At 34.1% G+C, this 14,150-nt stretch overlaps 2 protein-coding genes across 3 annotated transcripts; one reads left to right on the top strand and one right to left on the bottom strand.

Moving 5' to 3' along the window:
• The first annotated feature begins 880 nt into the window (after positions 1-880).
• On the top strand, positions 881-4,589 carry LOC111376421 (protein BLISTER-like). 2 transcript variants are annotated; one of them, XM_022999384.1, is made up of 5 exons: positions 881-1,017; positions 2,344-2,537; positions 2,688-2,756; positions 3,620-3,775; positions 4,056-4,589. In XM_022999384.1, exons 2-5 carry the CDS (start codon positions 2,385-2,387, stop codon positions 4,134-4,136), a joined length of 459 nt encoding a protein of 152 aa, XP_022855152.1. In that variant the 5' UTR covers positions 881-1,017; positions 2,344-2,384; the 3' UTR covers positions 4,137-4,589. The 2 variants fall into 2 exon arrangements, with proteins under 2 accessions (XP_022855152.1, XP_022855153.1); XM_022999385.1 differs by having other exon boundaries at positions 887-1,017; positions 2,326-2,537.
• LOC111376415 (probable indole-3-pyruvate monooxygenase YUCCA7) lies at positions 4,310-14,035 on the bottom strand. Its single transcript, XM_022999376.1, has 6 exons — positions 13,287-14,035; positions 12,761-13,132; positions 12,144-12,338; positions 10,406-10,471; positions 6,059-6,154; positions 4,310-4,363 (listed from the first exon to the last, which is right to left on the bottom strand). Exons 1-6 carry the CDS (start codon positions 13,974-13,976, stop codon positions 4,310-4,312), a joined length of 1,473 nt encoding a protein of 490 aa, XP_022855144.1. The 5' UTR covers positions 13,977-14,035.
• Positions 14,036-14,150: the final 115 nt, after the last annotated feature.

Below are 14,150 nucleotides of genomic sequence, written 5' to 3'. Positions count from 1 at the left end.
AAGTTACGTACAATTCTTCGAATGCCGACAATCCGAGCATTCCAAATTTTAAATTGCTCATTCTTTCTAAAAATGGCCGAAATTCCTCGTACGTCACGAAGTCCTATCAGAAGTTTTGTTCCCTTTTTCACTCATAGTCACATTCTTTGCCACAAAGATACTGAAACTCCTGTCACATTTTTCACCCACCTTCTTCAACGTTCCTTTTTCATCCTTAATCACGTTCTTTGAAGATCTGCTACATTATAATATAGCCCCCGTCTGTTTCTCATTTTTGGAAGAATGAGAATGAAAAAGATAGTCGTTACGGGTCCCGCACAAGAGATAAAATTTCAAATATGGTGGCTTGATGTGATGGATAACGGTCATATTTTTCATTTTAATGAAAAAAGAATGAGAAGCAAATAGGGGCATAATAAATCAATCAATTCATGCTTCGCGGGGACTTAGGAAAGAAAACAAAAACACATTCTATTTTTAACCTTAAAATTGAAAAGCAAGAAATTTAGGCAAGTGACCTTATTTCTTTAAGGGCCTATTCGGTAGTGATTTTGAAAATTGATTTTTTGACCGTTGGGAGAAAAGTGGCGGCCACTTGTAAGATAAGAAATCAAAAATTACGGTTGAAATAGTGAAATAACGGTCAAAAAATAAAAACGGGGCCTAAGTTTCCACCTTAGGTTATTGATTAAGCATTTCCGAAGTTTTATTGACCTTGGATCATTTCCTTCTTGATCTTCATCGGTCTAGGGGACTTAGATTTCTTCTTCAACATATAAGATAGGCCGTTTCTTCTTGATTTCTCTTGCATTACTGGTTGGTTTGGTACTGGATGCAAATGTGTATCCATTTCGCAGGACATATATGACTTAGCATTTTAAGATTTGTTTCTTTCATGTTGAACAGAGAAGAAGCTCTTACAGTCCAAGCTAAGGAAATTTTCTGCTATTGGGAAATCATTGGACATTAATAGTCCATCTAATACAAATGACGTATCAACTTCCACAGAGGATCTTGGTATGCAATTTTTACATTTCTCTCAGGTTTAGATATTATTAAGTGATCATACATCTTTTGTAGACACAGTCATTTGTTGGAGTCAATATCATTTCACACAAACAACTTATTATACATTTTTATTGTTGCTGCTTTCAAAATCAGACTGGACTGGCCAGTTCAACTGGTAAAATTGGGCCAGAAACCTATTCTATCATGTCATGTCCTTTAACTGTTCATTTTAATCCCAACCAGTAACAAACCGACCCTAATAAATGGTTTAACTGTGTGACCCCGGTAAACAAGCCATGGTTTTCTCGAGTTTCCTAGTTCTCATTATTATTATTATTATTGTTATTATTATTATTTTCAAAAATTAAACTGAAGTCCCCAGAGAATCCCGGGTCGTTATGTTAAGTCTGCACTAACTAATTTGATTGAAATCACTCGTTTTCTACCGCTTTAAATATATACTTTTATTTTTATTGATGTAAATCAATTGGACAAATAATTTTAATTTTGAACTGTTTAATCAAATTGCAAAATAATAACATTTCTATTAACAAACATGAATTTGCACTTAATTTCAAATAGATATGTGAAAATTTAACCATAATATTGTTCTTAAATTGTAGTTATGTATATATAAGTATTTAATTAATTATCTTTTGATTGCTGATTCAACTCTATACGATCTTTTGACCCTTGACCCTTGACCCGTTGCCTTTTTAGGGTCAAAGTTTGGTCCGATTTTGAAAACATAGGTTGCAAAAATGACGAATTAAGTACCAATTATTGGAAAAGAACACTTTCGAATTTACCTTTGTAATTCTTGATTTTGCTCATTGCTGCTAGCAGGTTCTCCCTCAACTGAGGGGTTATGTGTGGAGACATAAGTTGGTTATTGGTTTTTTTTAATCTTCTGTTTCCCCTCCCAACCAATATATACATTACATCTTTAGAAATTGATATGGTAATGAATGATTTGGTTGGTGATCTTGTGGCATGGATGTATGCATATGTGAGCATATGAGACATATATATGAGTGCTCCTAAAATTGTATGTCCCATGCATGATGCATTGGTTACTGTACTTTGAAAAATTGGGGTTATGTTTCCTTGGGTTTACAGAATATCTATTATATTTAAAGTTGTTTAAAGATATATCAATATACTCGACCTAATGAGTGGGTTTTCACCATTTACATTCCAGAACATACTACTATTCACGTTTCTTTATCTGATTGAGCTCTTTCTTCATTTATTTCTTGGCATGCACAACCCCCACCTTGTTAAGATCCTATTACGTTCCCACGGTTCTAATTTTAGATAATATTGTCGAGTCAGCTGATGAGAGAGATGCTGATACTACCACAAAGGCCTTAAACATGGAAAATTATGGCGTTTCTTCTCTTGGAGACGATACCTCCAGTTTTCAATATCTGCATGAAAATGGACAATTCAACATTGAGGGTCTATCTTTGAGTATTCCTTCTGACCAGATGAGAATGATCCAGAACATAAATACACTAATTGCCGAGGTAGCTTTTGTGTCTTGGAATTACAGAACTTATTATTCCTACTTTGTCCAGTTTATCTTTTTCTCGATGCATTAGTTCATTGTATTTTAGTATTTTTCGCATTTATCTTTCAAGAACTAAAATTGGCTCTGGAAAATTCCGTAACTGCAGTTGGCATTGGAGAAAGATCAGGTGACACAAGCATTGTTGGCAGAATCATCTCAAAGCTCTAACCTTATGGTAATTTCACCTTTAGTGATCCTTTATTGTGAAATTTTCCTTAGTCTCTCTACTTTTCTGAGAGAGAGTTGATTTTTGGAAGAATCGCCCCAAAGCTCTCTAAGCTTATGGTATTTTCATCTTGAGCAGCCCCTTATTGTGAACTTTTCCTCTTAGTCTCTACTATGCTGAGAGGAGAAATTGATTTTTGATACAAGTTGCCATTAGGGAAGCTAAATAATTGATTGGCACAGTTGCATTGGAGGACTTTCAGTTTCTTGTGTTCCTATATACTCCTATATATTTTAGTCTGTATCCTGAAAGCATGTTTTTGAGAAATCATTAAATTTGACTTTCACCTTCTTGCATCACGGAATACTCTAAAATGAAGTAGCTCCATGAGAGAAAAAAATGTCTTATTGAATTTGTGGTTCATACTTTTGAATGCATTGCTGCATTGGTGGACTGTCCATTGTTGGATGAGTTTCAATTATTTTTTATTCAGAGAATTATGAAGAGGGAAAAAAAGGGAAAGGAAAATGACATGTTACCTATTGGGTTGTAGTTTGTTGGTGCATATCCCATTAGTGAGTAATGTTTGGAAAAAGGAAAAATGGAGTTATATTCTGTGAATGGAAATTTTACTTCCATTTTTTTCTTCTTTCGGAAACGAGAGGTGCGTGTCTCGAGAATTCTAGAGGACATGTTAAATATTATGCTTTTACCAACATTATATCAGTATGCTTTATAAAATAAAGCAGTAAACACTATCCACAGTAACCATGCGGTGCCTGTTTATACCACTTTTGTGTTTTGCTACTTTATTTTAGCTGAAGTTATTTTATTCATATTATATTTATATACTTTGTCTTTTCTGGATGAAGGAATTGAACAAGGAATTGACCCGAAAGCTTGAAGCTCAAACGCAGAGATTAGAGCTCTTGACAGCTCAAAGTATGGCAAATGATAATATCTCGGTGAGACAGACTGACACTCGCATTGCTCTTGATGAAACGCCATATGCAGATGAAGGAGACGAGGTAATGAACCAATTAGTATTCTGTCCTTAAACATCTGAACTCGTGCCATACTTGGCTAAGCTTAAAAATTTTATGTGTTATGCAAGTACATAAGTTTTTAAATAAAATAGTTATTTTATTGGTCAAAGTTGGAAATGAGCAATTACTTATTTGTCCCACATGCCATTGAGATTATTAGTCTAAACATTATTTCCATTGTTTAGTTAGTTCTTTCTACTAATCAAATAAAATGATTTTCCCGATTTTCCCACTTAATAATTATTCGTTTCTTCCCAAATAGGTGGTGGAAAGGGTGTTGGGATGGATCATGAAGCTCTTCCCAGGAGGGCCGTCAAGGCGGAGAACCAGCAAGCTTCTTTGATTTTACTGTTGAGGATTTCTCGACCGATGCTTTTTGGAGATGATCTTTTGTACTTTCGACCTGATTTACTGGTGGCTGCTAGATGGAGGCTGCAGTCTGTATATTTTGAGTGATCCCTTATTAGCCATTCTTTTTACCAGAAGAAAAAAAAAGAGGTGTTTTCTCAAGAGGCCTTATTCCTCGAAGACGACATGATAAAAAATGGTTGCAGATTTTGCAATATAGTCCTGCAGCAGACATTTTTTAGCCTGTGAAATGTTAGGGAACATTGGTTATCTGTGTGAAGGGAAAATTTGAAGAACTAGAGATGCAATATGTTGTGTAAGATTATAATAGCTTGCTGGTGGGGTGGGTGTTCATCATGCAATTTTAGTTTCATTTTTATTTTTTGTGGAAGTATGGGTGATTTTACCCATTTTATTAAAGGGAAAATTGCAGTAGGGGTTTCTAACCTTTTGTTTTTTTAGACTTTATACACTTTGTACCATTCCAAACCTTTCAAAAATATGTACCGGAGGTTCCAATGGATAGAAATTGTCCATTTGACTACTAGTTGACAGAAAGAGATAACATTTAATCAATTTTGACCAAATTGAAAAGAGCAAGATAGTACTTTACATTTTTCTCAAATTAAATATGTTAAAACAATTAAATTAAAAACCCCAAAAAAGAATAAAAAAAATATATAAATCCACCCCAACCCAACCCAACCCCCAAGTCAAAACACCATAGCAGCTTGTCTTCTTAGGTTTCGAAAATTGTAACAACTGCCACCACAACACTTACTCACCATTGTCAACTTCTAGTCATAGCACATTCGAAAATTAAATTCAAAAATCAAATCTAACACCACCCAAATCAAAAGTAGAAATCAAATCACCCAACCACCAGCATGCCATGACACTGATTTTTCATTTGGTTCGTCTTCAGCAGCTACGGATAGCCCGCCATCATTGTTGCCATAACATCAACTACAAATAACATGAACCCAGATCTAGAAATGACCACCTAGACCAACACTTCTCCTGACAACACTGTCTCCATTACCTTTCCATATGAGTTGAATTCAGTTTTTGAACTATACAGAAGCTCGACTCCTATTGCCAAAAAAGTAATATCGAATTATACCACAACTTGTATTGTATTTGACGACTAAGATTTAGGTTTGGATTTGGATGAAGATTTGATAGCTATTTCAAAACTTCTCAAATCGGGTTGGGTGTCTTGATATTTTTCGAGTGTGGAGGTGTCGAAGTTGTGTAGGTGGTGGCGACCACGATTCTGACAACTGTGTGGGTGGGTTGGGGAAGGAGGAGGACGGGTGATGGGTATTATTATTTTTTATTATTTGGGTTTTTAATTTAATTGTTTTAACATATTTAATTTGAGAAAAATGTAAGATACCATCTTGCCCTTTTCAGTTTGGTCAAAATTGATTAAATTTTGACTTTTTCGGCTAATTAACGGTCAAATTCATCCATTTGGACCCTCAATGCATATTTGTGAAAGATTTGAGACTATGGACGACAAAAAGTGAAGTTAGAGTAAAGCCTGCAAAAAAAGAAATGTTAGGAACCGTTTCTGCAATTTTCCCACTATTAAAAGAATTATGTTTGGTTTTAGCTCTTGTTTGAATTGCATTTTGAGGGAAGAATGAATTTTGAAATAATAGTTTAATGGAGAATGTGTGATTAAAAAAAAAAAAAAAATTAGGTTTGCGTGTAATATTATTTTATTGAACAATGTGTGACTAAAAATAAGTTTCGAAAAAATGAATTTTTAGAAAAATGAGGATCAAACAAGGGCTTAATGGTCTATCTATTTCTTGTGTATATATGTAATCGTAACTTCTATGAGGCTACATAAATTGTACGAATTGTTTGCTAAGGATATAGAATAATATGAAAAGAAAAATGGCAAACTTGTTTGGCCAGGCTCAAAGCAGAATAGCCACCCCTTCGATAGAGGGCCGCCATGTCGACCCCCTGTTTCTTGGCTTGACTTTGAGCGTGGCCAAGCTGCAGGGTTCAAAAAAAAGCCGGATGTTAATTTTTGTAAAGTTCAATGTTATTGAGTGCTATCCACTAAAAAAAGGGATTAAAATTTCAGTCATTGAACTATGCACAGTATACCTTTTGTACTTATCAAATTGTTATATCATTTATCGTTCAAAAATTCAAATATTTGACGGACTTACAATAAAAAAATGCGATTAACAAGTCTAAATGAAAACACGTATGAACAAAAGAAAACATTCAGAGGTTAAAATTTAATCGCATTTTTTTATAAGCGTTTCTAATAGATGGAAGTGCATTTTTGGCTGATTTGATGTAAACTAATGATGATAATGTGCTTTGTCATTGATTTTGCCTGTCACTCTAGCAAGTCTATTGAATTTTTAAACAATGAGTTATTTAATGATGGATGAGATTACGATTTGATAAGTTCAATAGTCATTTGAAATTTTTTTAAAGTTTAGTGGCCACTATAACAATGATTTCATAAGTTAGCATTCAAAAATCTTGTAAAATTTAATAACATTTGAATTTTTAACCACTAAAATATAAGTATGTGTCTATGAAGAAAAATTGTATTGATCGTTCTGATTTTGAAAATCAATTTTTTGACATTTAGCCTGAAAGGTGGGTCCCACCTTTGAGTAAAGAGGTAATTCACAAAAAATTATAAACTTGAAGAATCATACAATCAAGTTGTACATCTCAATTTGTTTAATAAAAGTAATCAATAGTGAATGTTACACCTTGCCTAACCAGTAAATAATTGTCGACGAATATAAATTATCAAATTTTCAAAGGCTTGAATAAAATGTCGTGTCATGTTACATGAGCCGCGATTTTCTCGGGGTTCAAGGGTTTTAACGGTGTAAGAGTACGGTCGGACGTAGGTATAGAAACTATTATTGTCAAAGAAAAATGGCTAGAAAGCCATAAGCTATATAGCATAGAGAAGACCTTCCTTGATGAACGGGATATGATGTTTTGTCTTCCACAACTTATTTAATTTAAAGATTTTGTAATTCATGCTTTAACTTATAGGCCAATAAATTCATATTGTACCCAAAAAATATCTGTAGATTTGTACAATACTAAGACGAAAAAATATTGGAACTGAAATTATCAAGAATTTATAGGGTAACATGACACCTTAAATAGAACATTTTCTGTGATGCCTACGGAAGTTGATATAAGGGCAGTGCCTATCTTCCAACAAGAGAGAGATACTGGGATTGAACGCAAAACATATGGTAATGGGCTTTCTGATTAGGAAATTTGCTGACTATTCCGTGTGTTTTCTTCTCTCGATAATAGCGATGTCTATCTTGGGAATCTACTTAAATATGCGTAGCGAAAATTAAAATAAATTTCGATTTTCACCAAGAATCTCTTTGTCTTTAGATAGAAACTGTGAAAAAGATTGTACATTTTTCTAAATCTGCAAACTCCTTTGACATATCTTTGTTCCAGTAACTTGAAATTGTCTCCTACAACTGTCTAATTGTCCAACCTCTAACGATAATTCACACAGAGAAGAAGATTACAGTATTAGGATTTTTCTTGTACTAACAAGAATAATGAATTCTCTACAAAATTGTAAACTCTAATCAGTTATTTATATAAGTCCAAATGGGCTTGGCCTGACCTGATCTAATATTTAATTAATCCATTTAATTAAATTCGGTCCATGAATTAATTAATCCAATTAATTAATTCGGGCTTATAAATAACCAACTCAATTAGTTAATTTATCCAACAATTGTTAAATTAATTAACTGATAAATTACAATATTTCAATTCACTTTTGTGTGCGACCCATCAGGTTCCCAATTACAATACCTAACGACGTGAAATATTATTTTGATCTAATCAAAATTGATAAATTAAAACACCATTTTAATTTATCACCAATTCACACTGCCGTCCCAGATTGACATCTAGCAATGTGCCAGGGCAATACATGTGACAAGAAATGTCATGTGGTATAATAAAATGAAATTCGTTCGTTTATCATGAAACTATAATCCCTTCGTCAATATGATCCGATCAATTACGAGATATGGACGTGTGTCAATTTCGATAATCGATCATATCTTTCACTCCACTATTAAATCAATATAAGTCGAAAACTCATTTTCAACTTATGAGTACACCTTGACCAATGATTTTGTTATCGACTTAATTGAATGAAACGCAGATCATAATCTCTTACTATCTAAGAGTGACGAATCCTCTATTGGTCATTCACAACCTTCATATGATCCTTGATATACCTGAACGATGCCGTATTAGCGGCTCTTGGTAGAGCAACATCCAACACCGCCAAAATATGTCTGTCCTCATATAAGGTACTATGACGACCTCAAGTCGAAGGACCAATTCCACTATCGAACGTTAGAGATTAACCACTGACATTCAGATAGTTATTAATGAAGAATCTCTCCGTGGGTGGGTCTACAATGTTTCGTTCTATAACAAAACATCTTCGTGTTCATTTAAGTGTCATCACACTTTAACTTGTAAGATCAGCTACTTACTTAACAAGTAAGAAATGCCACACGTGATGGTTTATCCGTAATAACGATATCCGTATCTCGTTATTACTTACGACCACGGACGCTTTAAGATTCAATCATATGTAATTTGTATCTCATAACCACAACTTCTTGTGATTAACAAATTACAAAGATTTGAATCTACGGACTCTATTATTTAATTTAATTGTCTATTAATTAAATAATAGATCTGCCATTAAATTGCATTAATTATATATCAAAAGTATTTATATCCAAGGTTGATTGGACTTAGGGCATAACACTTACAGTCTAATGAAGATATTACAAAGTTGAATTGAGAATTGACTTGATGTGAATAGAAAGAGTTTCGAAGAAAGGAGGATGGAACAAAATTTGACATTAACGTGTGTTGTGGTTGCTATTGAGTTAGTTACTTTGTGTTATGGATTAAGTCGCAATCCTTTAGAAAGAGCTTTGAATCAAAACATGAACAAGGCACATGGAATTTTAGTGGTTCAACTTCAGCGTGTGAATTACACCTGGTTTTCAATGTGATGAAGAAGATTATTTGATTACTTCATTTTAGAGGTCTTGGTAATAGTGATGTCTAATGGAGATATTACTCAGTTGACTTGAAATACTATGTGATGTTCATAAAACAAGTTTGAAAAGGGAGGGATTGAAAACAATTTGACGTTAACATGTTGTGATTGTTGTCGATCTAGTTGCTTTGTGTTATGCATAATCCATAGAATGTATTAATAACCAAAACGAACAAAGCCCCCCATGGAGATCTATAGTGATTCCTACATCTAGTTGATGTAGGTTATTTTCACTAAGAATACAAGTTTTTCCTCGAACCTTTTTGACACTAAGAAGCGTCCCCCAAGAAGTCCTTTCATATGTGTAGGAATATTAGAGGGACCTAATATACGTATTAGACACCCAATGCACCTCTAAACCATTATCATCTCGAAGACGCACTAAAGTTTTGGATCTTCCGGCACACATACACCAAAATTTATGAAAAATAATGTTGAGTTTGTTATTTTAGACGTGAAACCTATAAACTCCGGTAGAAAAGGACATAAGTACAATGTAGAAACCTCCATATGTCAATGGCTAATACAAGTGCAAAATTCAAACATGATCTTCCCAAGAAGCAAGTTGGAGAATGTGAGCTGTGTGTTTTACATTCATTAAGGTTTGAAATTGACTCGGATTTATATTTCTTCAAGAAAGACTTTTGTTTGTGGTGGTGAAGCCAATCTACATGCCATGGGACCAAAAATAAAGGTTTTCTGCATGGTTTAATTAACAGCATGGGAACTCATGTGGGCTGTCCATTTTTGTCCTTATTTTTCAATCCTTTTTTCCCCTAATTTTACTATTTTTTTTCTATTTTGGGATTTTCAGGTTGTTTAAATTGATGCTGAAATGGAAAATTCTTGGATCATATTGATATGTAAATGGTGATTAATTTGGTTCTTTCATTGTATCTCTTGACCAGATATTAGGTATATATGATTTGGTACAATGCTGTCCTAACTTGGACAATCTAGCATTCAAGATTTAGGATGGGGTCATTATTGTAAGAAAAGTACATAATTAATTTAGGAACATGGGAAGATTTTCTAGCTATTTTTCTAGTTTGAACTCAAAGGAGTTGACAAAAATAATTCGCCATTCTTTTTATATAATTTTAAGGTGTTTAGTTCCAAAGTGGGATGTGACATACTTCCGTAAAACACCTAATTGAAGTTGATCCTTGATCGAATAGTACAACAAACATTATAATTAGGTTCTACACAATTTAACAAAACAAAAAACGAGAAGAGAGATTAAAATTATATCCGTCATACTACGCACACTTGTTGGCTGTTGTCAACCATACACCAGTGGGTTTGTGCTCAAACGGCAAGTAAACAATATAAACATTCTCTGCAAAGCTCAATACAAAAAGAAGTTAAAACCTTGTTCATCGTACTATGTAGATCTATCCTATAAACATACCAGATATGTTTTATGTGTGTGTGTATATGTATATATGGGGAGGCAGATGGGAAATTAAGAAATAGAGAATGAATGTCGTATGTTTTGGCATTTGGACCATAGATTTGTGGACCGAAAGGATTTTGGGAGTTTAGGTTGGGAAAGAAATGATTTCTCATCCATTTAACTGTCATTTGAAACTTGAGATGTCTACAAACGGTTGGCGAAAATGGCTTGCCAAATTCGTAGCATTTGTGCATGGTTTTTTTTTATTTATTAATATTTTATTCTCATCTTACTCTAAAAATTCAAAACGTACTCCTTAATAAGCCATTATGGACAAAAATAATATTGCACTCTTGATGACTCATAAAAACAAAGAGCACAAAAGATCATACTAGTTTGAATTTTTTATTTTATTTTATTTATTTTTTCATTGACTTGAAGTTAGGTTGTATGCCCACTTTCAAACTTAAGTGGTGGTTCATTTTAAAAATAATAATATATTGCAACGTGACGGCTAAATATAATGAATGACAAAGAGTTGCACAATCTTAGCTTTGTTTTAGAAAAATAAGACTAATTATTGCCTAATACTATTCTTTATCGCTATATTTTAAATCCCTCGCACACAATTTCTGTAACTTATACTCGCCTAGTTTTGGATATGAACTACTTTAAGAAGTGTTCGACAATTAGAATTAGTGTAATTTTTGTGATCATGAAAAAGTTTGTACCGTATACCAAACTCGTAAGAAATATTAAGAAGTTTTGACTCAAATAAAAATAGAATTCTTTACACATTTCTTTAGATATGTATTATGGGCTGTAGCCATGTGCAATGCAACACGGGCTCTCTCTCGAGTTTTCTTATGTGCTTCCTAGAGAAAAGCAGAGAAGGGTCGGCATCAGATTGAGTAGAATATGGTTGTTGGGGATTTATGGAAACTTGGGTCCATCATATTTAATGGGGTCTTGAGTGGACCAAATTCTTGAGATAAATCCCATCAGTTGCATTAAACACTCAAGTGGACCAAACAAATGGATGAACAATTCAATATTTTTTTAAAGTCAAGACCCTTGAATATTTTCGACTTGCTTAGTATAATAGTGATTGCAGTAAATAGATACTCATATTTAAAAGATCTCAACGATAATTAATAATAAGTATAAAACTAAATTTATACTGTATAAATAAATAATTTAATCAATGTGTCGACGACGTATCGTGTCAGTACTTTTTTGAAAAATCGTTTGTCGACGTGTCGGACATGTGTTCGTATCTGTGCATCACTGAAAAATGAAAAAAATCGTCATCTTCGTTTTGTACAAAAATTGCTCAAATTTTTGAGATTTTAATGAAGAGCAGCTCCCTTCTTTATTTAACCAAACTCATTTTATGTCAAATGTTGAAGAAAAACTACAAACCAAATAGAAAACACTATTGAAAAACATAAAATGTGGCTTGAACCATGTCATAATACACTAATAGATTGATTTTTCTGCTTTGTTTCATTTTTCCATATTTTGCCAATATCTTGTGCCACTTTAATGGCATCCAAAGATGCACCGGAGAGTCCTCTCCTTGTGAACCCAACTGCATACAGCCCAGCTTTGCCTTTCCATCCATTTGGGAAGGCTGATTTCGGGAGTCCATCTCTTGAAAAGAACTCATTTTCCTGCAGACCACAGTAATGTCAGAAAACTATCTCGTTTAAGAGTTTAAGAAGTTTCAAGAAATCTTTTCACGTACAAAAATGAAACTTGAAGTCAACATCTTTGTCAATGTCATTACTATATTAGATCCGACTTAGTCCAGTCATATTTATAGCTCTGTATCAAAATATCTCGTCTATGATAATATTTTATCGCTTCGTTGGATTCTGACTGTGTCAGATCTAAGATAACAATCATAGGGACATAATTGGCAATGGCTCTCAAGTGTGACAGAACAAATTCTAAATTCTCACCCTTATCAATCATATTCTGACCAGTAACTAGATTCAAATATTAGAACATAGAATCTGTAAAAAACCTAACTTCCATAACTGTCACATGACTCTGCACAGTCATTAAACTAATAAAAAACAAAAATTCTTACCTTTAACCATGATGGGACATTGCTGCAATATCCAGTTGCCATAATAACAGAATCAATTTCAAGAATTTGTCCATTAATAAGCTCAACACTGGCATGAGAAAATTTCTTGATTCCAGGGACTATTTTGATTTCACCAGATCTAATTTTTTTAAGGGCACCTACATCCAACACAGGGGTCTTCCCTTCTGTGTCCTTTAGCTGTAAAGGACCTATACTTGGCCTTTTAAGCCCATACTCTTCTATTTTTCCAAGAATTAGCCTTGCTGCTGCCAGCAGTGTTTTATCCACTGCCCAAACTGGCAGCCACTTCATCATTGAAACTGCTAACTCAAATGTTGATTTTCCAAGAATTTCCTTAGGCAATACATGAACCTGTCAATTCAGGAAAAAAAATTAAGTTAATCAGTCGATGTTCGAAACGAATATCAGACTAACATCTTAAGTTCAAGTTTTTCCGCCACCCTTTTTTGAAAATTGTGCTTGCGTATGAGTTTAACTTTTAAACGAGGTGGTTTAAAGGACTTACCGAGCTTCGAACTACCATTGATGGAAATGCATTATGATGACAAAGATCAAGTGAAACTTCCATGCCTGAATTGCCACAACCAACAACTAACACATTCTTTTTCTGGTAAGTCTCACCGGATTTATAATCACAGACATGCATGACATTCCCACCAAACTCTTGCAGCCCTTCAAATTCCGGCACAACTTTTTCGGCATTTTCTCCGGCAGCCACAACGATCCACCTGCAAATGTACTCTATGGTTGATCTTGAATCACCATTTGTAACAGTCTTAACACGCCACATCCCACATTTTTCATCATATTCAGCAGACTGAACGCACTCATTAAACCTCGGACTAATCTCAAAATGTTTCGAATATGATTCGAGGTAGTTGATGAACTGATGTTTTGTGGGATATTCAGGGAAGTATTCTGGAAATGGGATGTAAGGAAGTTCACAGAATTGTTTAGGAAGATGAAGTTTTAGTCTATCATATGTTCGATTTTTCCATAGAGAGGCAATGCAGTTGGCTCTTTCAAGAATGACAAATGGAACTCCTTGCTGTTTAAGGCCAGCACTCACTGCTAAACCTGATGGACCTGATCCCACAATCAAAGGGCCGTTTACCAGTACACATCGACCTGAAAAGAATTCTTCATGATCAAGAGATTGAGCCATTTGTGGGGGACAAAGAGTAGAATGACTCATCAAGAACTAATGTGTACAAATCAAGATGAATTGGGAATGAAATTTTGGGATGTTGTTTTCAGAATCTTAATGAGGGGGTTTAGGAAGTTCGAATTGTGAATAGGACAGGAGAAAACTAGAGGAGAATTTGGTCCTTGGAGAAATGTGTGGATGGGGCTTAGAGGAGAGGAGAGG

Source organism: Olea europaea, unplaced genomic scaffold (assembly GCF_002742605.1).
Source record: "Olea europaea var. sylvestris unplaced genomic scaffold, O_europaea_v1 scaffold1501, whole genome shotgun sequence".
NCBI classification, from domain to species: Eukaryota; Viridiplantae; Streptophyta; class Magnoliopsida; order Lamiales; family Oleaceae; genus Olea; species Olea europaea.
This window is presented reverse-complemented; position numbering and strand designations above follow the sequence as displayed.